The 26,512-nt window shown below is 38.4% G+C and overlaps 1 protein-coding gene across 2 annotated transcripts; it reads right to left on the minus strand.

Moving 5' to 3' along the window:
• Positions 1–5,352: 5,352 nt before the first annotated feature.
• Positions 5,353–11,111, minus strand: LOC104097183 (vesicular-fusion protein SEC18-like). Of its 2 annotated transcripts, XM_018771173.3 has the most exons (12): positions 10,972–11,111; positions 10,785–10,866; positions 10,444–10,647; positions 9,228–9,394; positions 9,040–9,145; positions 8,855–8,954; positions 7,715–7,770; positions 7,571–7,633; positions 7,369–7,451; positions 7,152–7,285; positions 6,889–7,061; positions 5,353–5,605 (listed from the first exon to the last, which is right to left on the minus strand). In XM_018771173.3, the coding sequence occupies exons 3-12, from the start codon at positions 10,540–10,542 to the stop codon at positions 5,594–5,596; spliced, it is 993 nt and encodes a 330-aa protein (XP_018626689.1). In that variant the 5' UTR covers positions 10,543–10,647; positions 10,785–10,866; positions 10,972–11,111; the 3' UTR covers positions 5,353–5,593. The 2 variants fall into 2 exon arrangements, with proteins under 2 accessions (XP_018626689.1, XP_018626688.1); XM_018771172.3 differs by lacking the exon at positions 5,353–5,605 and having other exon boundaries at positions 6,692–7,061.
• Positions 11,112–26,512: the final 15,401 nt, after the last annotated feature.

The raw sequence follows: 26,512 nt of genomic DNA on the forward strand, positions 1-26,512 counted from the left end.
AACGATCCAACCGGTTGTTTTAAGAATTTAAGTCCCATTCGGCTGCATTTGACCTTAAGCAACTTCGTATTATGTGTATTAACTCGCGTGCATGGTTGAACTCAATTACCGGATAATTCGGAGTCAAATCGAAAGAAGGATTTAAGTTTTGGGAGCTTAAGCGGTAAGAGTTGACCGGAATTCAACTTTTGTGTTAACAGCTTCGGAATGGGTTTGGGATGATTCCAACAGTTTCGTATGGTGATTTTTGACTTAGGCGTGCGTCCGAATTTGGATTTGGAGGTCCGTAGGGTGATTTGAAGCATTTCAGCGAAAGTTGAAAAGGTTGAAGTTTGGAAAGTGGAGAGGTTTGACCAATAGTTGACTTTGGTGATATCGGCGTCGGAATGCGACTTCGAGAGTTGGAACAACTCCGTTGTGTCAATTGGGACTTGCCTGCAAAATTTGACGTCATTCCGGGTTGGTTTGATAGGTTTCGGCACGAGTTTTTGAAGTTGAATGAATTGGAAGTTCATAAGTTCGATTCATGGGGCGAATTGTAGTTTCGACATTGTTTGATATGACTTGATACCCTGAGTGAGTCCGTGTTAGATTATAAAACTTGTTTGTGTGTTTAGACAGGGTCCCGGGGGCCTCGGGTGTGTTTCGGATGGGTTACGGGTCATTTCCTCCTATTTTGAACTGTTGTTTTCTGTTCTTCTTTGCGATCGCGAAGTGCCTTTCGCATTCGCGTAGTGTTCTGCTGACTCGCCTTATATTTCTTCTTCGCGTTCGCATTCATGCAACCACGTTCGCGAAGGTCTGTTTTTTTCCTTCTTCGCGTTCGCGTCCTCTCCTCCGCGTTCGCATAGTAGAAATCAGGCCCTGAGCACTAGTGGTCATTACTCTTCGTTCGTGTGTTCCCCTAAGCGTTCGCGTAGGTACTCGTTCCCTGTTCTTCACGTTCGCGAAGGGTCTTCTTGGCAGCCTCATTTTTTCTTCTTCGTGAACACGATTATTCCTCCGCGCTCGTGATGCATAATCACCTGGGCAGCAAGAAAACATTTTCCAAATCGAGAGTTAGGCCATTTTTATCATATCTTGGCTTGTGGAGCTCGGTTTTTGAGCGATTCTTTGTGGGTTTTTCAAGCAAATCGATTGGGTAAGTGTTCTTCACCTAGAATTTATTATATTCTATGATTTTATTTTTATTTTTATTATTTAATTTGTGTTTTGAGTTGAGGAAAATGGAGGTTTTTGAAGAAAACTTTTCAAAATGAAAAATCATGATTTGAGGGACGAATTGGTATCGGAAATTGATAATTTTAGTATGGATGAACTCGTATCGGAATGCGTGTTCGGATTTTATAAAATTTATCGGGTTCCGAGGTGCAGGCCCCGGGGGTCAACTTTTGGGTCGATTTTTAGATTTTGAAAAAGATTGAGGCTTTATGATCCGGAAAAGTTTCTTATGAGTTTTATTTGTGCTTTGAAGTTATTGTGGTTAGATTTGAGCCGTCCGGAGGTCATTTCACCCGAGAAGTTTATTTTTGAGTATCGGTCTATCTTCTATGAGGTAAGTATCTTGCCTACCCTTGTGTGGGGGAACTACCCCTTAGGCATTGAGTCTTATATGGAAATTGTGTAATTGAAAATCATGTACGCGAGGTGACGAGTACGTACTTGGTTTATATGTGTAAATTATATCGGTTAGAATTGTTAGATACCCTTATGGATTAAATTAGAAATTATTGGCACTTATTAAATCCTCTATTTGTCATACCTCAATCCTTATTTGTTGAATTTATTTTTATATGATGATTTGGTATGATTGTCACCTTGATTGTTATATGAATCCCGTATTTTTGTTGAGTTGATATTTTCTTGAGATAATTTCATTTTGGATTATTCATTTGCAAATAATTTATTTAATAATTTTAAAAGGAGGCAAAGTGTTAAATTTTGAAATATTATTCTATTGAGTGGTTCACTCCCGGATATTTTGTTAAGATTTTGTGCACATTATAGTCGAGCCATGGGCTCCTTATTTTGGAAAATAATGTATTGTTAATTTCTATGGCAAGTTGTAATATTTGAGCACTTGTGGTGCAATTTATGAGATGTCGTGACATTGTTGGGAGGTTTGTTCGGCTGTTTGCACGAGGTTTATGCCATGCTATTGTTACTATTGATATATGCACATGCGGCGTGACAAGGTGGGCTATATATATTTGTGGGTTTGCGCATGTGGCGAGATAAGGTGGGAATATTATTATGCGTGTGCGGCGAGACAAGGCAGGCATTTACTTTATTATTGCGCATATGGCGAGACAAGGTGGGTTATGTCGGAGATTGATTTGCGATTTCTTGTGATGGCCTGGGGGCATTGTTGTTGTCGATATTTATGATTTGGGACTACAAGGCGGTACCTCGGGAGTGCCCTTTTGTTGATATTTCTCTATGGCTGCACTTACCTTTAGTTATTTTATTTTTCGTGATATGTAAATTCTTGTGCTCTTCCGTGATGCATTATTTGATTTTATTATGTGTTTTGTATTCCTTGTTGTATTGTGTTGGCTTTGGCTCTTCGTACGAGACTCAGAGGATTTGTGTTTCTGGTTTTTACTGATGTATATATTATTATGTTGTATGCCTTGTGAACTGTCAGTGCATTGTGCTATGAAATGTAGGCACGAGGTGCCGCGAGTAAATAATGATAATATTGGCACGTGAGTTGTGTATGCGATTGTGATAGAGATATGGGCATGAGGTGCCGTAAAAATATGAAAGTGGACTGAGACCCGTAATTTTTATGATTTTGAAATAAGGTGTCACAAGGTGACTTTTACCTGAAAGGATTATATTCAAAAGAGTTTATTTGAAAGAATTATATTTGAAAGAATTTTATTCATAAGATATTTATTTGAAAGGATTGTGCTCTAAAGATTTTATTCAAAAAACTTGTAGATAAAAGTTGTATATTTAGAAGGACTTGATTAATTGGTTGTGCTTGTGTTCATTATTCATTTGGGCAATATTTATGATAATCTTGTTGCCTTGCTGTTTATATCACTAGTTGACTATTGTTGCTATCACTGCTATTTATTTTATATTATTTTTGTATGCTATATTGCACAGGTTATTTGACTAGTGAGTGTCTTGACTGTACCTCGTCACTATTCCACCAAGGTTAGTCTTGATACTTATTGGGTACCGACTGTGGTGTACTCATACTACACTTCTGCATATTTTTGTGCAGAGCCAGGTAATTTGGAGTCAGTTAAACGCTAGCTAGCTGTACGAATCTTGCTGTAGAGACTCAAGGTGCTGCGTTCGCAGGCTTCAGAGTCACCTTCTGATATTATACTTGCACTGTTTTATCTCTACTTCATATCAGTTGTATTTGTAAGCTTTCTAGTAACTCAGTAGAGCTTATGACTTGTACTACCAGTTTTGAAAATTATAAATTTTTATAGAGATTTCCATTTCAAAGATTGTTAGATGTTATTTAACTATTGTTGTTAATCAGTAACGTTAGGCTTACCTAGTCCCACACCCAACGGGAAAAATTGAGTCGTGACATGTAGGTGATGAATTAATTGATCCATTTATCCCACCTTATATAGGTCGATGTTGTCTTCCTTTCCCACGATCCATAATATGCCATCTATACAATTTTCCCATCCCACTAGGGGGATCTTGCATATGAAGAAGTTTTCATTTTGGATGAATTATTGGGAGGTAAAATATTGGAGATGCTTAAATCAAATTAATAAATACGTGATATTTATACATGAACCTGTACTACTTAATCGTGATTAATTAATATATTTTTATCTTATTAAATTATTTAATCATGACAAACTGCGATTAAATCTGACATGAGTAAAATGGTATTGGTAGGAGGAAGACTAACTATGAACTCGGACTCTTATTTACCTGGGATAACTGATGGGTAAATTTCACAAATGGTCATATAACTATAATTTTTTTTCACCAAAGTCATATAACTTTGTTTTCTCACACAAAAATTATATAACTATGACTTTTTTCCACCAAGTCATATGACTTTGTTTTCTCACACAAAAATCATAAAACTTTCACCAACTCACACAAAAATCATAGTAGTCGGAAAATAAATTTTCTTATTTAGTATTTACGTTCGCTCCTTAATATAATGGCCGATAAAATATTATATATATATATATATATATATATATATATATATATATATATATATATATGTGTGTGTGTGTGTGTGTGTGTGTGTGTGTGTGTGTGTGTGTGTGTGTATTATATACATATAACATATACATTCTATATATATTTTGGCTAGCAAATGCAATTAGTTTCGGCCGGCCGGTTAATTTTATATTTTTCCCTTAAAATAGGAATGACCCAACCCAGCCTGACCCAATACCCATATATGTAAGTTAAAATAATACTAAAAGTGAACTTCCCCCATAAAAACTTTAGTTCGGAATGCATGAGATTCTGACAAAAAACAAAGAAATAAAAGGTATAATTAGAGAGTACTTGAAATAAAAATGTTATAAATTTGAATAAAAATCTTGAAAAGAAAAATAAAAGATAGAAGTATCATGTATTAAAGGACTTATTATTCTTTTTTAGTATATATATATATATATATATATATATATATATATAGAGGGTTGGGGGGACCAGGTCAGGTTGAGTCATTCCTATTTTAATTGAATTATTATTTATTAGACTAGAAATAAAAAAAAAATCTTAAAATAAGAAAATATTACAAAAATTTATATTTTTCGATCACTATAATTTTTGTGTGAGTTAGTAAAAGTATTATATTTTTGTGTTAGAAAACATAGTTATGTGACTTTGATGGAAAAAAAAAGTCATAATTATATGATTTTTGTGTGAGAAAATAAAGTTACGACTTTGGTGAAAAAAAATCATAATTATATAACCATTTGTAAAACTTACCTAGTGATGGGACAGAGCCAATGACCACTTGATATTTTGGCTTGGGATCAAAGCAAACTACTTACGTGTTAATAAGAACATAGACGTGTTGCGAAGTGGATTAGGGAACTTTACGTGTTAAATTCTTTCAAAACCCTTTCGCCCCAATTGGGAAAAAAAAAAAACTGAAGAATTTTCGTTTGTTGGAAAAAAGATGAAGACTTTCCTTTCAAGGAATTATAAGAACACTCATTATACATGCCTCAACAACATCTGAAACCGTGGGTGAAGCCAACAATTGGGTCCCCCTAGTGATGAGAAATTGAGAATTACTGGGAAAGAACTACCATTTCCTTTTGAATTTAGTGAAGATGATTATACAACTAACCACTAAGAGGCTTCATTTACTTTCCGAAAGAGAGATACTAATTAAGCAAACCACATATCCATGGCATTTCAGCCTTGCAGTTAAAGTATTTCAAATGATACACCAATGCTTCAGACAGTCATAACAGCTGACAACAATAATACATACGGTGCAAGATGTTGGAGCAATAAAAGTCGCAAAAACTAACGTAATAACAATGTTGTAAGTCTTACGTGAGCAAAGGGACCTACAACCATTTCAACCTAAATATTAGGATATTGATGTATTCAAGCCTGCAGTCGCTCAATCCGTCCTCTGCAATAACACACACAGCATAAGTTATTTACAGTAAGATTCTGCTTACAAAATAAAACTCATCTCTATTACAAATGATAAAGATCAAATTATACGCAGCTACTACAAACAAAATGGACAAATAAGCTCCACTAACCGCATCTAACACAATATTACTTCTTCAGAACCCAAGGTTCATGATACGTACTATATTAGTCAGGGAGGGAGGGTGTTGTGAAGCATTGAAAATAATAGAATATCAACATTTCATGCTTTGACTAGATCTTCATTGATCACCTAAGCGGGAATTGACAAGGTTTATATATGTCCAATGCAATTATCACATCATAGCAAATTCAAGGCTTCATATATAATTAGTTGCTGTCCCTCTTTTTCTTTTCACATGTAGCAGTACTTTCAGCAAATAAAGATTAGTATTGCTCAATTCGATCTAAGCTACTTCACCGAAACAACATTAAACGATTTCTTAGCTTCAAAACTTTTGGTGTACAGTAATGGTCCTCTTTAAGCCTCATTCCCACTAGTCCAAATCAATCGTCCCTCTTCTAAACATAGTGCCCTACCTTCTTCCTTAAAACTGAATAGTGAGTAAATGTACAGATTTCTTTGATATATTGTGGATGAAGCCAATTGATTCAGTTGTTATCAATGAATTGTTGCCGGAAACATGCTTTATAAAAAATTGACCAAACACCATCGAAGGAAACAGAGGAACTGATTCCTCCAAATGCAGTAGATTTTGATACCCTTGAGAACTGAGAGTTTACGCAATATTTTGGCCAAAGAAAAAAAAAAAGGTGTTATCCATTTGGGTGGTAGTTCACGGCTGATATTGGTGGTGTGTTCTTGATGAAGAAAGTAACTAAGATGACTGAAGGTGAAAGAGGGGAATCTATTGAAGATGGTGAAGTAGTAAGAAACTGGTGGATTAATGTGGCAAACTGGGATGAGCCTTGGTTTCATCGGCAATGAGGTTCCGGCTAACCAGTGAGGAGGAGAGAAGATCATAAAAATGGTGGCCGTGGTTTTTAGAAACAGTAACTTTTAAAAGCAAAGATAAAAAATAATATCAAATCACTTCACACGCCCAAGAAATGTGAGAAACACTTTTATGGCCATCTCATCTTAGTGTGTTTAATAGGTACAAATTGACTAAGGTTGAAGTGTCTAATGGAAATATGCCTTAGTTTAAGTGTCAAAATGAAAGTGTGCCAACTTTAAGGGGCTCCGTATGTATTTGGCCTAATTGATTCTTTCAAGCAAAGCACAACTTTAGATTTTACCCCTGTAAGTTTAAGTTTGCCAAATGCCCTGTCAATATCCTCCTGTTCAACTTTAGCATCTGCCCAAACGGTGTCAGCTATATTTTCTGGCACAGCTCGAGTCACAGCGAGGAAAAAAGCTGTTTGTATCAACGCCGCAAGAGCAGCTCCACTAAATCCTTTTGTCTCTTTAGCTGCACATTAAGCATATATTCCCTGAACACTTAAAAACAATTTACAGCAAAATATTTAAAATACAAAAATATTACTATTGTTAAACTAACCTAATTCATCAAGGTTCACACTTGAACTTAATGCACCTTTCCACTGTAATCTTTTGACATTAATCCTGAGAATCTCCTTTCGTCCAGCTTCATTTGGAAGACCTATTTCCATATGCAATTCAAATCTTCCTGGCCTATAATATTACTATTAGTTCATTACATGTCAAAATAAAACTAAAGCATCTCCACTTCAAACTATTTGGAATAAGTAAAGTACCTCATCAATGCTTTATCAATCAACTCTAGCTGGTTTGTTGTCCCAACAAGCAAAACGTTGCTTAGCTCGCTATAGCCATCAATCTAATATCATTAAGAGTCATTAGTTAGACATAACATAACTTAAAATTAAGAAGCAAAAGCTAAGAAATGCATAGAGTTGAGGAGGGGTGGCACAGAGGAGTAGCGGGTTTAAGGCCAACCATCGTTAAGAGTTGGTTGACGACCCTATCAGCTGTTGTGTCAGACGGATTTATTCCTTTTTCCTAATGTCAATAGCCAAAAGTTAAAAAGATAAGAGATGTCAAATAAGTAGAACAAAAGCTAAACAACTCAGAAATGCTTACCCTTGCAATGGAATCTAACTCATCAAATACTATCACATGAAGAGGGCTCTTGTCACCTGAAGAAAATAATGTGTCATTTCATGACCAAGCACGCCACTTTAAACGAAGTGCAAAACACATTGTATTACATAAATAAGCACGCCAAGTTATTGCTATCGTTATAGGAGATCATCAATCATTAGCTGGCATAATTAATAAATCTAAATATACACGACTGTCCTCATTATGTCTAAATAGGTAGAGTTACAAAGGCATTTGAACAAACAGTAGTTGGATAATGCTTGTGCATTATTGGAGATGTCGATGTGAGGGTGAGATGATGAATGTATATACCATATTAACAAAGCACACTAGAAATGGGAATAAGCTTTAGATAATGGTTATAGAGTAAGGGGTCGTTTGGTAGGATGCATAAGAATAGTACTGAACAGGGTAAGGATTAGTTATGTTGGATTATTTGTTTGGTATATTAAAAATAACATCATAATTTTTTTAAGAATTATTTATTTACAAAGATACTCAGCACATTCTTTACCTTTGTATACTTTCTTTGCAATGTTTTAGTTATTCATTCTTAGAACGAAAAACAAAAAAAGCTTGGTATTCTCACTTAAACTATTTGGGGAAAATTTTGTCATCTCAATAAATTGGAAATGAAGTGATCCATATTATATAATTATAGAGCACGAAAACCAAAAGAATAAATAGTCTACACTCAAACTAACAAATAAAAATATGATAGAATCCCAAAATTAGACGACTAAAAAGAGAAATTGAAGAACTGTCATAGCAGCTATATAATTACTTAACATTTACACTGGAGTTGAGCTATTTAATAAGCTAAGTTAAGCTATTTAATAAACATTACATTAGGGCAGTTCTTTATACATGTTTATCCAAGTATTAAAAATTATTCGTAGTGCTAATATCATGGTTTGCTATGTATAAGAATAGTACTAAATATACTATGTATACATAGATTGAAAAATACTACTATCAAACAAGGAATTAATAATACCAAAGTTAATACATGTATTATTTTCCCTAATACATTTACCAAACGACCCCTAAATGATAAACAATGATGGGACAATGACTCAAAAACTACAAACTAAACTAAAGCACAAATCATATTCTTACCTTTTTCAATAAGATCATTAATGGCTGAATTAAAAACAGCTCTTATCTTGGCTTCGCTTGATCCCATAAAATTACTGAATATTTCTGGCCCTCTTACAATCTGGAGAAAACAAAAGCAACAGCTTTAAAGAAAGCAACTAACTAAGAGAAGAAAGAATTTTCCTAAAATAAAAGCATTCAGAAACCTGTAATTTTCCATTGACAATTTTTGATATGGCTCGTGCTATAAGCGTTTTTCCAGTTCCAGGCGGCCCATGAAATATTATCCCTTGTTTATATTTGCAGCGAACCCTGCAAAGAACAAACATAAATATTGTGTTACACTAGCAAAGTCTACTTTAAATTAAAATGGAGAATAGATGAAAACCCTTACTCTCTGGCATATTCCTGTGGTATAAAGCGAGGGACAACCAGCATAGAGAAGACATCTTTGAGTTCATTCCCGAATCCCCCAACTCCCAAGGATTTCATTTCAGCCGCAAGATCATGAATGTTCAAGTCTCTTCTTAAAATCATTTTGACTTCTTTTTGATCACTAACCTAAACATAAAGAAAAAAAAAGAAAAAAAGTGAGTGACCACATTGTTAAAAGCAATTAAAAACTCAGCTAAAAATGTACCGGAAATTCTTTTCTCAAGCTTAAATGTTAGAATTATTTCTTCTAACACTGTATGTTTAGTGAAGGGTATCTGTATTACAACTTCTAGTGTCACTTTTAGTTATCTTCTTCTCATTTCTAGATGCTAAGAACATTAACATTCAGATTTATAGAAAAACAGCTCGTAATGAACTAACACAGTTTTCCCCTTAAGGTAATGATTTCTACTGTAAACTTATATCAAAGTTGGGCATACTGGGAGTACATTTACTTTTTTTTCAGTTGAGGTTATGACCAATTCCTGTATGAGATGTGACATAACAATCTTAACAACTCTTGAAGCATACTATTTATCAGAATAATCCATTAACAATTCTTAAGGTCAGCATATCAAAAATCTTAGAAAGGGCTGATCTTGGCTCCTTCGGGCAGCAAACTCCAACACAGGTTCCAGCAAAGAGACCGTCATAATTTCACGTGCACAACAATGTACATACAAATAATTTTGGAAAGGGTAGATATGCAGCAAGTAAGATAAATTAAAAGAACTAATTTTGCATAGTTAACACATACAGTGGAACAATGCTATGGAGCCATCGCTCTACGATCATGACTAATCATACAACGAATGAGAGAAACACATATTCAAGCATCTAATAAATATAACCATCATTAAAGATGCATAGTGAATCAGTTTGGAGAAAGTTGAAATATAATGAAAAACTTTGTTCACGATTCACTTAAACATTAGGCCACAGAAAGATAATTTTAGAGAAAGCAGGGGAATTTTCATCTATTTAGCTTACTCAGAAATCAACTTAAACAACAATGAACCGAAGTATTAACAAACAGATCATTGCTCATTTTGCTAAGGGAGCACTCATCCACATACAGTCAAGAAAGAGAGATAAAATCTCAAGTTATTTCAACTCTAAGGAAACATTTAAATAAGATAATACTATTGGTTTTGGTTCTAATTCACTATGCGCACCTTAAATAAATCGGACTCGAAGAAGTGTATCTCTGTTTGCTTCACAAGTTTTCCTCTACAAGCATTCCCAGCTTTTTGAGTGGCAAATGACACTCTCATATGTACCCTTGCGCCTCTGTGCTCGAAAAACAGCAATTGTTCCTTACAGAAGATTTGTCCCTTGAATTGTTGTAGGAAATCTTTTGTAATATGTGGATGAGAAGCCTGTAAAACCAAAATCGTTAGCTATACTTCATCAACAATAAACAAGAGTAATTAAAGTACAAATCAGTTGCAACTATAATTTACTACAAGAAAAAAAATAAGCGTTATTAAAGTACATCAGATGCAACTAAAATTACCGTAATCGGTCTTTTCCCAGTGTCTTCAACTTCTAGCCCGAGTGTGCTTAATTCCAAATCTGGAGGTGGAGGGATAGGGAACCTACGGAAATATTGTCATTAATTAATGATGGAGCTTTAGATTTCAAACAAGAAAATTAAACTCGACTGCTTAAAAGGAAAATGACTATATAGATCTGAAACTCACGATTTCAAACGAACAACTTCTCCATACAACAGATCCAAAAAATCTGCGTGGAGATAATTAATAGCAACATGGTTATCTGGAACCGAATTATCTGCTGTAAACTAAAAGAGTTAGGAAAACGACGTGGATTGTTTGTGCTCTATCTGCATTCTCTTAATCTCCATCATAATATATACTAATAAAAGAAGAGCAACAGTAAAGTTTAGCTCAGAGCTTTTGAACTTTCAAGAATAACAATAATAATCCTATTTTGTGAAATGAAAAGTATCTTATCTAGTGAAACATGAACCCCTGCCATTTTGTCCTAGTTCAACAAGCCCAAAGGCAATTTCTTTTTCACCACTGTATTATAACCAATTTTCCCCCAAAGTCCATTTTTTATAGAATAAGACCAGATGTCCCTCTAAAATTCTTTGCATGTTCTTCCAAGTGAACAATTATATGCTAATAACGAAAGCTTATCTTATGCGCTAAAAAAAAGAATTGATACTACACTTGAAGAAATTAAAAAACTACTCCATTATTGATAGAAATGGCAGCTAGAAAGGGCAAAAGCAATCACAACCCCAATACACAGATAAAGTCATATCAGAATGGGTAATGAATATAAAACATACAGTTTCCAAAAGATCAATATCCACTAAAAACCCCTGAGGATGATTGAGATAATTAAACAAGTCTTATATCGAAAGAATGCAAATAAAAGGAAGAAGAACCTTCAGAGTTATATTTCAACTTTTATATCAATTAACAAAATCAAAAATAGGTACGACGTACGGTGCCAAAACTTCCAGAAGCTTGAAAATCCATTACAACTTAGCTAAAAGAACTTGTAAACGATTTTAAGAGTAATTATTGTACTTTGCGAAGAAAAACATTACACCCTATTTCAAGAGCAAAATAAAATGTGGCACTGATTAATTAGCTCGAGAAGAAAATAACAAGTGTGACAGTGGAGTAATACAAGCACAAATTATCAAATAAAGGGAGTAAATAAATTTGAAAGAATAAATTAAATAGGTAGAGAATATTTTTGAAAGAATAAGCTTAAAAGACAATAAAAAAAAATATAGAACGATTTTATCCCGGAAACAAAATATAGGGATGAGGAGGCTGAATACGGAACCGTCAGCTTCAGAACCCATGGCAGCAAATCAATAGAAGAAACTAGAGTTTTTTGAAAGAATAAAAACAAAAAAGATGGAGCAGTATACTATACTGAAAAGGCAAATCTAGGTAGAGTAGACTAGTTTCATGGCGGCAGCAGGTAGCAACACGTCAGATCATGAAAAGTGGTGAAATAGTACTTAATAACCATGGCTAAGGCTAATAGAAAAATCAACAGAAACCACATGTACATAATTAAGTGTAGTTGAGTGGAGTATTAATTAAAGGAATGAATAAAATAAAAGGATATCTTATTTGCAGGACCAGCTTGTCATTAATTTGTGCAACGTAGGCAACCTTGTTATCCTTTAAGAATCTCTTCTTCAAGAGCTGAAGAGGGAAAAGCTTTAACGTCTTGCTGTTCACGTAAGCAAAATTCTCATAATGTGGTTCTTTTCTAAAAACTTGAAATGTTATTTGGACATTATTGGGAGAAGAAGCTGCAGGTTGAATCTCTGGAGCTGGAGCTGAAGAAGAAGAAGCTGCCATGCTAGCTGGTAGTGGTGAAGAATGCAAATGGCAAGAAAGAAGCGGAATATTATGTTGCTGCTGCACAGCTACTGCGCTCGTATACGGAAGTGGCCGTTTTTCACTACACAGCTAATTGGTTAGCTTATTTTGTTTTATTTGTCTTTTTTACCATTACCATGCTTACATTACCCATCTAATTTTGAGTATTAGAATTATTACTTCCAGCTTTTTTAACGTAAACATATACTCCTCTTTATGCTTATATCTCTAAATTAATGAATTACTAGTATTTAAGATAGGATTAGTAAGTAAATACTTCCTAAAATTGCACTACTATTTATTAATTGTGGCAGATGAGCTTCATTATTCTGGCTCATTTTCTGATAAAAAAGGCTTCCGTATGTACTAAGGTTACTTGAGAGTATGTTCTTAATCACCTCGTTTTCAAGTTAATTTATTGAGGTTAATTGGTCTTCTAATTTCTGCAAGATTAATCTCTTTACATTTCACTTGTGGCGTAAAGCTACTATTTACACAATTAGACTATATTATAAAAAGATAACTAAGTGCAATTTTGTATACGGTCGAAATTGGTCTCGACTATTGCATGACTGATCGGGCTCGGAACGCGAGGGGTTAAAGATCGACCCCGAGTCTCATCGAACCAGAACACAAGGTCAGAATGTCCGTCCTCGAGAACATTAAGTCCATGATCTCGGAATCGACCCTGGCCCTGAATAAGCTCGAGGAAACATTGCCGGTATAACCAACAGAAGACCGAAATAACGGAAGGCCGAAATATCCGTAACCGGTCAGATATCACGGTGGGAATCTCGGCACGTATCAATAAGGAACCGGCAAATTAGCAAACCAGAAAATTTTTACCTTTTATAAAATTGTACCTAAAGTAGGATTCTCCTACTATAGAAAGGGGGCCTAATTACTTGTAAAAGACATTGTAACTCGCATCCCAAAGCAATACATTATTATTCTACTTAAAGTTAATATTATTTTCCTTAAGTTCTCGTCTCTCTTGTCTTGATATCGATCGAAGCACCAGGGCTCGAGGTGGTCAATTCTTCAGGGCTAAGACCGCTTAATTTGTGTTGTTTGCATTTACTTTTCCATTACTTATTTCAATTATAATCTAATTTATCGTTTTGTATCAAGATAAATCACGTATCCTTAAAACCACTTACAAATTCAATTGTTATCCGATTTTGAGGGTAAACAGTTTGGCGCCCACCGTGGGGCTAAGGATAATAGTGATTATTTGATATAAATCTCCACAACACACATTACTTTACGCTTGCTCTTTGAAGTGTCTCGGATTTCGAGTTAAAACACAAAATATCGAACTCTCAATCAGCATCCCTACATGTTGATAACGAGTACGGTTACCACGGTGAAAATAACAATGTAGCACCCGGTAACGAGGTACCACCCGCTGATCCCATCGAAATTCCGGTTGCAGACCTAATTGACGCTAATTCACATGTGGCTATCGACACAAAATTGACACTAACCCCGAGAATAACGTCCGTGGTGAAGCCCAATCGGCAACTCAAAATACACAAAACTTTGGAGGGGACGGGATCAGTTTACGGGTGATCTTCGAAATGCTACAGGCTCAATAGGCGGCGATAGCTCAGTTACAAAACCAAAGCCGAGCACCGAGCAGAGTTGAACCCGATCCACCCCGGAAAGTCACCCCGTAGGGATGAACCGGTCGCAGAAAGGTCGAATGAACATAAATCACGGGCCAACACCCGAGATCATAAAGATGCTCGAAGAGTTGACAAAACACATAGAATCAGGGGAGAAGAAAATCGAAGATAATGACAAAAAGGTTGAAACCTACAATTCCAGGATAGACCAGATCCCAGGAGCACCATCGATATTGAAATGCCTGGATTCCAAAAAGTTCGTGCAAAAACCTTTTCCTCCGAGCGCGGCTCCAAAGCCGATCCCTAAGAAATTCTGCATGCCCTAAATTTTTAAGTATAACGGAACGACCGACCCAAATGAGCATATGGCCTCTTACATATGTGTCATCAAAGGGAACAATTTGGAGGATGATGAGATCGAGTCTGTCTCTATTGAAGAAGTTCAGAGAGACCCTGTCAAAAAGGGCTATGATATGGTATCACAACTTACCTCCTAATTCTATTGATTCATTTGCTATGCTTGTGAATTCTTTCGTAAAAGCACATGCCGGGGCCATCAAAGTCAAAATCAGGAAATCAGACCTTTTCAAAGTAAGACAGAAGGATAACGAGATGCTCAGAGAGTTCGTGTCCCGGTTTCAAATGGAACGGATGTACCTACCGCCGGTTGCTGATAATTGGGTTGTTCAAGCTTTCACTCTAGGACTCAATATTCGAAGCTTGGTGGCTTCACAGCAGTTGAAGCAGAACCTGATTTAATATCCGGCCGTTACCTGGGCCGACGTACATAACCGGTATCAATCGAAAATCAGAGTCGGAGATGATCAACTTGGGGCCCCTTCGGGGTCCGTTTATCCTGTCAGAACTGTTGATAGAGCCAAGAGAGACATCGACCGTGAACCAAGATCAAGCAGGGATCATTATCAACCGTAAAATGGGGATCGAAGAGGTAACGGATCTGGGAGAAATCTCATAAGAGGCGAAAGGAGAAATGATCAAGATCAACACAGTTAGGGACTCATGAGTAAAAACGGCTTCGACAAGCTCGTCGGGCCTAAGGAAGCACCGAGGTTATCAGAATGCAACTTTAACGTTGATGTTGCCGCCATCGTATCAGCTGTTGGACGTATTAAGGACACCAAATGGCCTTGATCGTTACAATTTGATCCGTCCCAGAGGGATCCTAACCAGATGTGTAAATATCACGGCACTCACGGCCATAGAACGGAGGATTGCCAACAATTGAGAGAGGAAGTTGCCCGATTATTCAACAATGGGCATCTTCGAGAATTCCTAAATGAACGAGCAAAAAATCATTTAAGGAATAGGGATTCTAACAAGTAGGTCGAGCAAGAAGAACCTCAACACGTCATTAACATGATTATCGGTGGGGTTGATATTCCTCAGGGGCCGATGTTGAAACGCACCAAAGTATCCATCATAAGGGAGAAACGGACTCAAGATTACATACCGGAAGAAACCTTGTCTTTCAACGACGAGGACGTAGAAGGAATCTTTCAGCCCCATAATGAAGCACTGGTAATATCTGTACTCGTAAATAAATCCCGAATTAAACGTTTGTTAATTGACCCAGGTAGCTCTGCCAATATCATCCAATCGAGGGTCGTAGAGCAACTCGGTCTACAAGACCAAATCGTGCTTGCAGTCCGAGTTCTAAACGGGTTTAACATGGCGTGTGAAACCACTAAGGGCGAGATAACATTACCAGTAAACACCACCGGATCATCCAGGAAACTAAATTTTATGTGATCGAAGGAGACATGAGGTACAACGCTTTATTCGGAAGGCCATGGATCCACAACCTGAGGGCAGTTCCCTCGATACTGCACCAGGTACTAAAATTCCCAACACCTAGCGGAGTCAAAATAGTCTATGGTGAACAACCGGCTTCCAAGGAAATGTTCTCGGTCGAGTAGGTGATTCCGGTATCTACAATATCAACATCGAAGGATCCGGACCAGAAGGTCAAAAATAGGGCCAAATAGAAATCACTGATACCAGCTTCGGCAGATTTGGACAAATGAGGGGAAGGCAAGGATGATGATTACGGGGTTCCCAGATCTTTTATAGCCCCCGATGATTCCGATGCCACTAAATCGGCGTTCGAGGAGCTGGAACAAGTCATATTGAGAGAACACTTGCTCGATCGAATGGTATACCTGGGCTCGGGGTTAAGCTCGAGCTCCGGAAAAAACTCATTCAATTTCTTATAAGTAATAAAGATTGTTTCGCTTGGTCCCATCTTTATATGACAGGGATCCCACTGGAGATAACCACTCACAAGCTAAGCCTGGACCTGAAATTCCATACGGTCAAACAGAAGAGGAGGCCCCAGTCCGAGGTTAAACATGCTTTCATCAAGGATGAGGTATCTGAACTCCTTAAAATACGGTCCATTCGGGAAGTTAAATACCCGAATTGGTTAGCGAACGTAGTGGTAGTCCCTAAGAAAGGGAACAAATTAAGAATGTGTGTAGACTATAAGGATTTGAACAAGGTATGTCCCAAGGACTCTTTTCCTCTGCCCAACATCAATCGCGTGATCAATGCCACGACCGGCCACGAGATCCTCAGTTTTCTCGATGCCTATTCCGGGTACAACCAAATACGGATGGACCCTAATGATCAGGAAAAAACCTCCTTCATCACAAAGTACGACACATACTTCTATAACGTGATGCCATTCGGATTAAAAAATGCTGGTGCCACTTATCAATGCCTAGTAAACCGGATGTTCTAGGAACAAATAGGAAAATTAATGGAAGTTTATATTGACGACATGTTGGTTAAGTCCTAGCGAGCAGAGGACCATTTAAAAGATTTGCAGGAAACCTTCAGCATATTGAAACAATACAATATAAAGTTGAACCCGAAAAAATGTCCGTTTGGAGTTGGGTCGGGTAAATTCCTCAGATTCATGGTATCCAACCGAGGAATCGAGATCAACCCCGAAAAGATCAAAGCCATCGAAAATATCACGGTCGTGGACAACCTGAAGGCCGTGAAAAGACTAACCAGACGCATAACCGCCCTAGGATGATTCATTTTGAGGTAGCTACCGATTCTTCGCACTATTGAAGAAGAAGAAGAAGAATAACTTCTCATGGACCCCGGAATGTCAATGAGCTTTGGAGGAACTCAAACGGTACTTATCAATACCACCCCTGCTTCATACACCGAAGGCAGACAAATAACTATACTTGTACTTGGCAGTTTCGGAGATAGCGGTAAGTGGAGTCTTGGTCCGGGAAGAGCAAGGTACGTAATTTCCAATTTACTATGTTAGCAGGACCCTAGGTGAGGCCGAAACTAGGTACCCTCACCTAGAAAAATGGGCGCTCGCTTTGCTAAGCGCCTCTACGAAACTAAAATCATACTTCCAGTGCCACCCCATATATGTGTTGTTACTACTTACCCGTTGAGGAACGTTATGCATAAGCCCAAGCTCTCGGGCTGGTTGGACAAATGGGCCGTGGAAAAGTGGGTACGATATTGAGTACCGACCCTGGACCGCCATTATGTCTCAAATCTTGGCAGACTTTGTGGCCGACTTTACGCCGGCCCTAATACCCGAGGTCTAAAAAGAGTTATTAATTAACTCAGGGACCTCCTAGGGATTCTGAACCCTCTTTATGGACGGTGCCTCAAACGCAAAAGGATCCGGACTTGGCATCATATTGAAGCCACCAACAGACAATGTAGTTAGACAATCTATTAAGACTGTGAAATTTACTAACAACGAGGCCAAATATGAGGCCATGATTGCAGGCCTTGAACTAGCCAAAAGCTTGGGGGCAGAAGTGATCGAAGCCAAGTGTGACTCTCTCCTTGTGGTAAACCAAGTTAATGGAACATTCGAGATTAGAGAAGAACAAATGCAAAGATACTTAGATAAGTAGCAGGTAAGATTACATCGGTTCAAACAATGGATTTTGCAACACATACCTCAGGATCAAAATAGTGAGTCTCATGCCCTCGCTAACTTAGGGTCATCAGTCGAAGACGACGAGTTCAATTCGGGGGCAGTCGTATATCTTATGAGATCGGTAGTGGAAGAAGGTCATGCCAAGATTAACTCAACGAGCCTAAGTTGGGACTGGAGAAATAAATATATAGAATACCACATGAATACAGGAAAATCGTCGTCAGATCCAAAGGAATCGAGGGTCCTACGTACAAAGGCAGCCCATTTTAGCCTATTCAAAGACCGAACCCTGTTCAGAAGGACATTTGATGGCCCACTCATGATATGTCTAGGACCAGGGGACACCAACTACGTTTCGAGGGAAATCCACGAAGGCACCTGTGGAAACCATTAAGGCGCCGAATCATTGGTTTGAAAAGTTATCAGAGCCGGCTATTGTGGGATCGATATGGAAAAGGATGCAAAAGAGTTCGTACAAAAATGTGATGAATGTCAAAGACACGCTCCGATGATTCATCAGCATGGGGAGTTATTGCATTCGGTTTTGTCACCATGGCCGTTCATGAAGTGGGGAATGGATATTATCGGGCTCATTCCATGGGCACCCGGTAAGGCCCAATTTATATTGTTTATGACTGACTATTTTTCTAAGTGGGTGGAAGCCCAGGCTACGAAAAGGTCATGGATAAAGAAGTCATCGACTTCATTTGGGACCATATCATATGCCGATTCGGCCCGAGATCGCGTGCGACAAAGGGAAACAATTTATCGGCGGCAAGGTAAGCAAGTTTCTCGAAGATCATAAGATCAAAAGGATCCTATCAACACCCTACCACCCTAGTGGGAACCGACAAGCAGTATCGACCAACAAAACCATACTCAAAAACCTCAGAAAGAGGTTAACTGACGCCAAAGGAAGATGGAAGAAAATCCTGCCCGAAGTCTTATGGGCATACCGAACGACCTCGAAGTCTAGTATCAGGCCACCTCGAAGCTCTAATACCGGTCGAAGTCGGAGAACCAAGTCTCAGGTTCTGATACGCAACCCAGGAATCAAACGACGAGGCTATGAATGCGAGCCTAAGTCTACTGGATGAAGGGCGCAAAGCAGTCCTTGTCCGATTGGCCGCCCAAAAGCAGCGGATCGAAAGGTATTACAATCGACGGGCCAACCTTCGACACTACAATATCGAGGACTTGGTACTAAGGAAGGTTACACTAAACACCCAAAACCCGAACGAAAGGAAGTTGTGTCCAAACTGGGAAGGCCCTTATCAGATTATTGAGAACACCGGTAAAGAATAATACAAACTCGAAACGATGAACGGTGAGCAACTACCGAACAACTGGAACATAGCTCACTTGAATCGATACTACTTCTAAGGTAAGACCCCATTCATTTCCTTTTATTTATTATATTCCGAACTAACACTTGCAAGGAATCATTAAAGAACGATACAACCTTTAGGCCTCAAAGCACGCATTGCACTCTTTTTCCCTTGAATCGATTTTATCCCAAATGGGTTTTTTTTGGCAAGATTTTTAACGAGACAACAAGTAAATTGTGCTAACTTAGAATTGAAGGCCGGCTACGAACCGGTATTGAAGAACACAACAGTATTTGAGGCCTCTCTTCAATAGGCCCCAAACACTGGGGGGATCACCCTCGGTTAACGACTTTAGCAAGGAAGGAAACATTATGATTGAACGGTCATGACTCGATCGATAGGATTTACTGTAAGGGCCAAATGGTTACATGAACCGTGCCCGCATAGACTACTCGAGCCCTGACACAAAACTTGTACACATGTGTAACTATCTTGCACAAGAATAAAAGTTTCTACCTTGCGGATAAATATCTTGTCCTTTAAGAATTTCTCTTTTTTCTCTTAAGGAATTTCTTACATTCGATCCCCTAAAGGTATCGAGCCCAAGGTCCGCCTTTATCCGGGTTCAAATGATCACTCCCAATCGGAGTCTGTCATCCGTAAACAAAATTAGACAGCTCGGATTATCGGAGCCCGGGGGCACAAAGCCTATTTGGCATTGCCCTAATTAAAAGGCTACAGCAATTCCGGGATATCAAAACCCGAGGGCACAAAGCTTATTTGGCGTTGCCCGAATTAAAAGGCTACGGCCATTTCGGGATATCGAAACCCGAGGGCACGAAGCTTATTTAGCATTGCCCGAACTCCAAAAAGCTACGGCTAATCCCGTTCGGGGATCGTTATCTAAGGCAAGTCTGGATAACTCGAGTATGACAAACCTATTGGGCAACACCCGAACTAAAAAGGCTACGGCCATACAAAAACGGCTCGGAGACGTCTGAGACCCGTAACAAAAAACAAGGCCTTCAAAATTTTATAACCAGTTTTAAAGGCTACACTCGGCAAACTATAATCTAAACTACTTTGGGAAAAGGTTTTCGGTAATAACGAATCCCCATGATGACTTAAAATGAAATAATATTGAAGGCAAGGTTTGTTCGAAACTCCGAATATAACCTAACTATTTCATGCTAAGGCGTTTCGATCTTTGCAAAGATAAGAAATAAAGAAAAGGGAATATTAAAAAGCTATTGAAGGGAAAAAGGCTTATATACATATTAAAATTTCTTTTTACAAGGGCCAAACAACCCCGATGCAAATTTTTATAAAGGCCGAATGACCTCAACAAAAAGGTAATACAAAAAGCAAAAAACAAAAACATCTAAAAAGGGCCTAAGTGGTCTAGTCTTCGTCGGTGGCCGCATCATCACCTTCGGGGTCTCCGCCACCCTCGGACTCGCCCAAATCTTCAGACTCCTCGAAATCTTCCTCATCGGGATAGGCCAGCTTCCTGGCCTCGACTTCGAGCAACTTGGCATTCTCGATTTCGGCGAATAAATCAAAACCCTGAGCGTGAACTTTCTCGAGGGCCTCCCTTTGGGATTGCCACTTAATATGCTCAACTATATATTTTACAAGATCATGAGCCGTCTCGGCATCGACCTTGTACTAGGCCACCATTTCATTAGCTTCGGCTTTGACCACAACGACTTCTGACTTAGCCGTTTTAAGCTCTTTGGCCAGACTCTCTCGATCTGAGACAACCAAACTTAATCGGGATTGGAGCTCCTCAACCTTTTTGGTTTGAAGCTCAGCCCTCTCCCTTGCCACCCTAAGCTGGATTTTAGCCGAATTCAGTTGTGCCAAGCAACCTTTTTTTTCGAGGCCAGACGATCTATTCGGCCTCTCCATTCATCGGTCTCAGCTTTGACTATATCCATCTCAGCTCGAAGCTGGTCAATCTGATCAAGTTTTTGCTGGACCTGCAGATTTTGCCCATCAGTCATCGAACCAAATTCATCGTCACTAACCTCAAACAACTTTACCTGCTCAACCAAATCAGCATGTTCCTTCCGAGCAACTTCCAGCTCGGCACGAAGGTTCTTAACCTCCCCTTCAAACTGCTCGCTAAGAAGTTTAAAGGCGTCTCTCTTCTCAGTGAGCTCTCGAACTTCAGTTTCGAGTTATTTCATCTCGTCCCGCGACCTTAAAAATGTCTCGTGATGAAGCACTGAGGCTTACGAGCATGAAGAGAAACACTAAGTTATCTACGAAATAATATAAGTGTAAATCAAAAAATCACATAGGAAAGCATGAAGTTACCCGGTTCAGCGCCTATTGTGCTTCGTTGAAAAGGCAGGGTGCATCCATCTCGTTCATCTTGGCTTGATCATCCTCGATCATTAAACACCGAAGATTACTGGTCACCCCTACGGGGGCAGAGAGGACTCGAAAATCCTCCGGAAGGGAGATAACAATGGATCGCTTCCAATCAGGATTAGCACTTGGGACAGGGAATCAATCGACCAATTTTGGGCTCGAGGAAGGCTCGCTTGCTTCAGAGGGTGAGCTCATCCTCGGTATCTCTAAATCTGGTGGCGTCCTCTGTGGCCGCCGAATCCACGCCGTCGAAAATCCACGGAAGGGGTCGTTCGCTCTATGGGCCCCCTAGATGGGGAGTTCTTTTGTACCTTGGGGCTCGTTGAACATCGACTCTGTGAACGAAGAAGACTCGGCAATCTCTATCAGGCCGAGTGCTTCCTACGGGGCTTTGCCCAAATCCCGGGAAGCTTCAGTTCCTGCCTCTTCCTCGGCCTCCCCGACTTGATGAAGATCGGCCTCGCCTCCCTCTTGTTCGGAGGCCCCTTGCCCTTCGAGCTCCGGTGACATGCTGGCCACCAGATCGAAGGCTTATCCTTCCCCCTCGGACTCATCCCTCAATCGATAGAGTGAGTCCAGAGACAATGCTCGAGAACTGGTGCTTTCCTTGGGTTTACGTGCCAATATTTTCCTTGACTTCTTCTTCTCAGAGCTCGGAGAACTCGGAGCCCTTTTTTCATTTCTTCTCTTTATCCTGCCTCGGAGAAGATGGTTCGGTAAGGATATCGTCATCACCGTGTGGAGGCCTCATTGCGACATCTTTTGATAAACCTGCCAAAAGAAATAAAACAAGTAAGAACTCAACAACGCATAAGGGAATTCAAATGCCACTTAAAAAAACTCTCACCATGGGGATGGGACTCCATTCGGCCCTTTGAAAGCTCGCGCCACGAACGATCGGAATAGGGCCTTTGTGTAGAAATGCCCTCGACCCATTCCTTGAGTCGAGAAACTACATCCGGCATCCGAGCAACAGCTGCACCACCACAAAACATCGATTAGAAGGGAGGAAAAGTAAGAGCGATGAACAAAATTTTGAAAGCAAGATTATACTTACGTATCATGTTCCACTTCTCAGGAAATGGAAAATGGTTGGTTGGGATCAAATCTGAGGTTTTCACTCGGACAAAGCGGCCTAACCAGCCTCGATCCCGATCTTCATCGATGCTCGAGAACGGGGCCTTACTGGCCTGACGAGCGAGCTTGATTAGTCCCCCTCGATAAAGTCGGGGACTATATAAGTGCATGAGATGGTCGAGGGTGAAGGGATACCCCTCGACCTCGCTTACAAAAAAATGAAGGAGAATTACCTTCCTCCAAAAAGAAGGGTGAATTTGACCAAGGGTCACCTCATACCTCTTACAGAAGGCAATAATGATCGGGTCCAAGGGACCCAGCGTGAAGGGATAAGTGTAAGCACTTAAAAATCCCTCCACGTGGGTAGTGATGGCTTCCTCAGGCTTGGGGACCACTACATGCTTATTATCCTAGGTGCAATCTTTCTTGACCTCGGAAAGGACGTCCTCGGTGATCTAACAAATATATCTCGAGACCAGCTTACACCGACCCGGTACCGAGGAGGGCTTCTCGGTTAGGCACCCCCCGGGGATGAACATTTTCAGAGGAGGTTTTGTTACCGGTTCCTCGGTAGCAGCAAACGAAACGTTTTCCTCTACAACCGGGCGCGAGGCAAAGGGAGTTTCTTTTTGGGGAACAGATTTTGAAGTATTCACCATTTCTTTGATAAATGAAGAAAAGAGAGGGAGTTAAAATATTAATCTTGATGGTTTGGGATAAAAACAGAGCTGAAGTTCTTATAAAAGAATTTCATAATAGGTAAAAATTTAATGCTTGGAAGTGTTGAAATTTCTAAAGGTACGAGGTTAGAAGGTTTGAAAGTAAAAATTTGAATGAACTAATGAGGGGGTATTTATAGTTTCCCAGTGACTGTTCACATCTAGGGATGGCCGACCAGCAACTGACGAGCATTTAATGCCATTAAGACGTAATTGACGAGACGTTTCGTTCATTTTTGTCGTTTCTGACGCGGAGTACCGAGGTGAGAATCGGAAGCTCATATCGTTTGTCGTTGTTTACTCTCCGAAAAACGAGGGGACTATCTGTATACGGTCGAAATAGGGCTCGACTATTGCATGACAGGTCGGGCTCGGAATGCGAGGGGTTGAAAATCGACCCCGAGTCTCATCGAACCAGAATACGAGGTCAGAATGTTCGTCCTCGAGAACATTGAGTCTATGATCCCGCAATCGACCCTGACCCAGAATAAGCTCGAGGAAACATTGCCGGTATAACCAACATAATACCGAAATAACGGAAGGCCGAAATATCCGTAACCGGTCGGATATCACGGCGGGAATCTCAGCACGTATCAATAAGGAACCGACAAATCAGCAAACGAGGAGATTTTTACCTTTTCATAGAATTGTACCTAAAGTAGGACTCCCCTACTATATAAAGGAGGTCTGATTACTTGTAAAAGACATTGTAACTCGTATCCCAAAGTAATACATTGTTATTCTCTTTATATTTAATATTATTTTCTTTAAGTTCTCGTCTCTCTTGTCTTGATATCGATCGAAGCACCATGGCTTGAGGGTGATCAATTCTTCAGGGCTAAGACCGTTTAATTTGTGTGATTTATATTTACTTTTCCATTACTTATTTCAATAATAATTTAATTTATCGTTTTGTATCAAGATAGATCACGTATCCTTAAAACCATTTACAAATTCAATTGTTATCCGATTTTGAGGGTAAACAAATTTAGCCCGGAATAAATTAAAATGTAAGTAAGCTATTAAGTACTATATATATAACAAACTAATAAATCACATTAATAATGCAAAAACAACGGTCTAAATTTTATGTATAGTACTTAAAGAAATTAAGAGTAAGCTCCCGTTTGACCATAAATTTTGACAACTTTTTTTCAATATATTTTTTTTTAAAACATCGTTTGTTCATGGAAAATGATAAAAATTTTAAATTGTTTTGAAAAAGAATTCAAGTTCCCAGTTTAGGGGAGTTTTTGGGTGAAATTTTTTTTCTCACTCACAAAATTTCAATTTATTTTCAAATAAAACACATGTCCAAATACAACCAACTTTCAAAAATTATTTTTCAACACAATTTCAAATATTCTTTTTTCAAGTTTCAACAAAATCTATGTTCAAATGCTAGCTAATTAACATGTTATAGCACATTAAAAATCACATTGGTAAAGTAAAATAATTTACATTATCATAACATATAATTTACTTAAATTTTTTGTATTAATCACCTTTTTCTAACTAGTGATACCTTTATATTCTTATTCAGAAGTAAAAAATTTGTATTAATCACCTCATGAATTTTAAAGTTTTCTTTCTCATTTGGATCTTTAAAAGTAGTGTTCTGAAGTTTCTTTTCTGTTTGCCTCTAGTCGTCAAATTATTTTGAAAGAAGGTCTTATATCGAGTAACTTCCTTTTGGATAGCCATTAATCTAGGTTCGTAACCATATATAATTGTCTTATTACGTGTTAATCCATCCATTTTCGGTAGTTTAACTCCCTTATTTTTATTTTTTCTAAATTTCGAAATGAGACTGTAATCGAAGGTGTAAACTGTTTAAGTTTGTAGTTAAAATAAATAAATTCATTTTAGGCTTCCTGGTCTTACACAATAGTTAGAAAGACACTAGAGGATCAACTTTCTTTTGGTCTATGAATCTTCAGAAAGATACGGTTAAACAACTTTGACGATATTATCATAGAAATTCTTGTTAAAATTTCCTTATGCCAAATTTTTTACTTTGACAAAAATATGTGAATACAAAAGAAAAGTTATTAACATTAAACAGAAAATGTTAAATACGTTTCAAGATTAGTACTTCCAATATATTACTCTCCCTATATATCTTGTGCATGAAGAAGCAGAAGTGAGCATTTCGCAATTGTAGTACTCCGTAGCATTTATTGTTGCAGCACACCACAATCTGCAACCTGGGAAAGGGATTGAGACAAAAACTGATTAATTTGTCGTTTTCCTCTTTCTCACCCCCTGATCTCCTTTTCTGTCAATTGCATTTTTCTTTTACTTTTTTATTTTACCTTTCTGTTTGTCCTTATAACGTGTTAAATTGCCGACCATCGGTAAACATGCTGTTTATGTGTTGCTATTTTGGATAATCACTTCATACATTTAGCCAAATGTATTGGAAATTTACTTTGACATTCAAAATTTGCCTCTTACTAATTTACTGTAACGTTACCGGAAATAGGAAAAACGATAAAAGAAGGAGAAGGGTGAAAAATAAGATAAACTTTTGGATAATCATTCATAGAAAGCAACAGCTGGTTTTTTTTTTTTACAGCGCCTAAGGACACAGCTGTCCAATACTAAACAACTCAAATAGGAAATTGCCACGTAGCACATACCATCTAACAACTAATGGGCACTTAAACAACAAATTAAAACGATGACTCAAACTTAACACAAAAACAGCAATTTATGATCAAACCAGGACCTCCTTCGTTACGGTTACATGCTTGAATTATGGGATTTTTTTATCTATGCTTAAAT

The sequence above is a fragment of the Nicotiana tomentosiformis genome, chromosome 4, assembly GCF_000390325.3.
Source record: "Nicotiana tomentosiformis chromosome 4, ASM39032v3, whole genome shotgun sequence".
Lineage (NCBI taxonomy): Eukaryota > Viridiplantae > Streptophyta > Magnoliopsida > Solanales > Solanaceae > Nicotiana > Nicotiana tomentosiformis.

What these genes read in the sequence shown, in the direction of transcription:
- LOC104097183 (XM_018771172.3), bottom strand. Translation starts at nt 10,542, where the DNA reads ATGAGAGTGTCATTTGCCACTCAAAAAGCTGGGAATGCTTGTAGAGGA. An exon ending in CCACAGGAATATGCCAGAGA is followed by an intron (nt 9,146 to 9,227) that starts GTAAGGGTTTTC and finishes TGTTCTTTGCAG; the next exon opens with GGTTCGCTGCAAATATAAAC. An exon ending in TCAACCAACTCTTAACGATG is followed by an intron (nt 7,452 to 7,570) that starts GTTGGCCTTAAA and finishes TAATGATATTAG; the next exon opens with ATTGATGGCTATAGCGAGCT.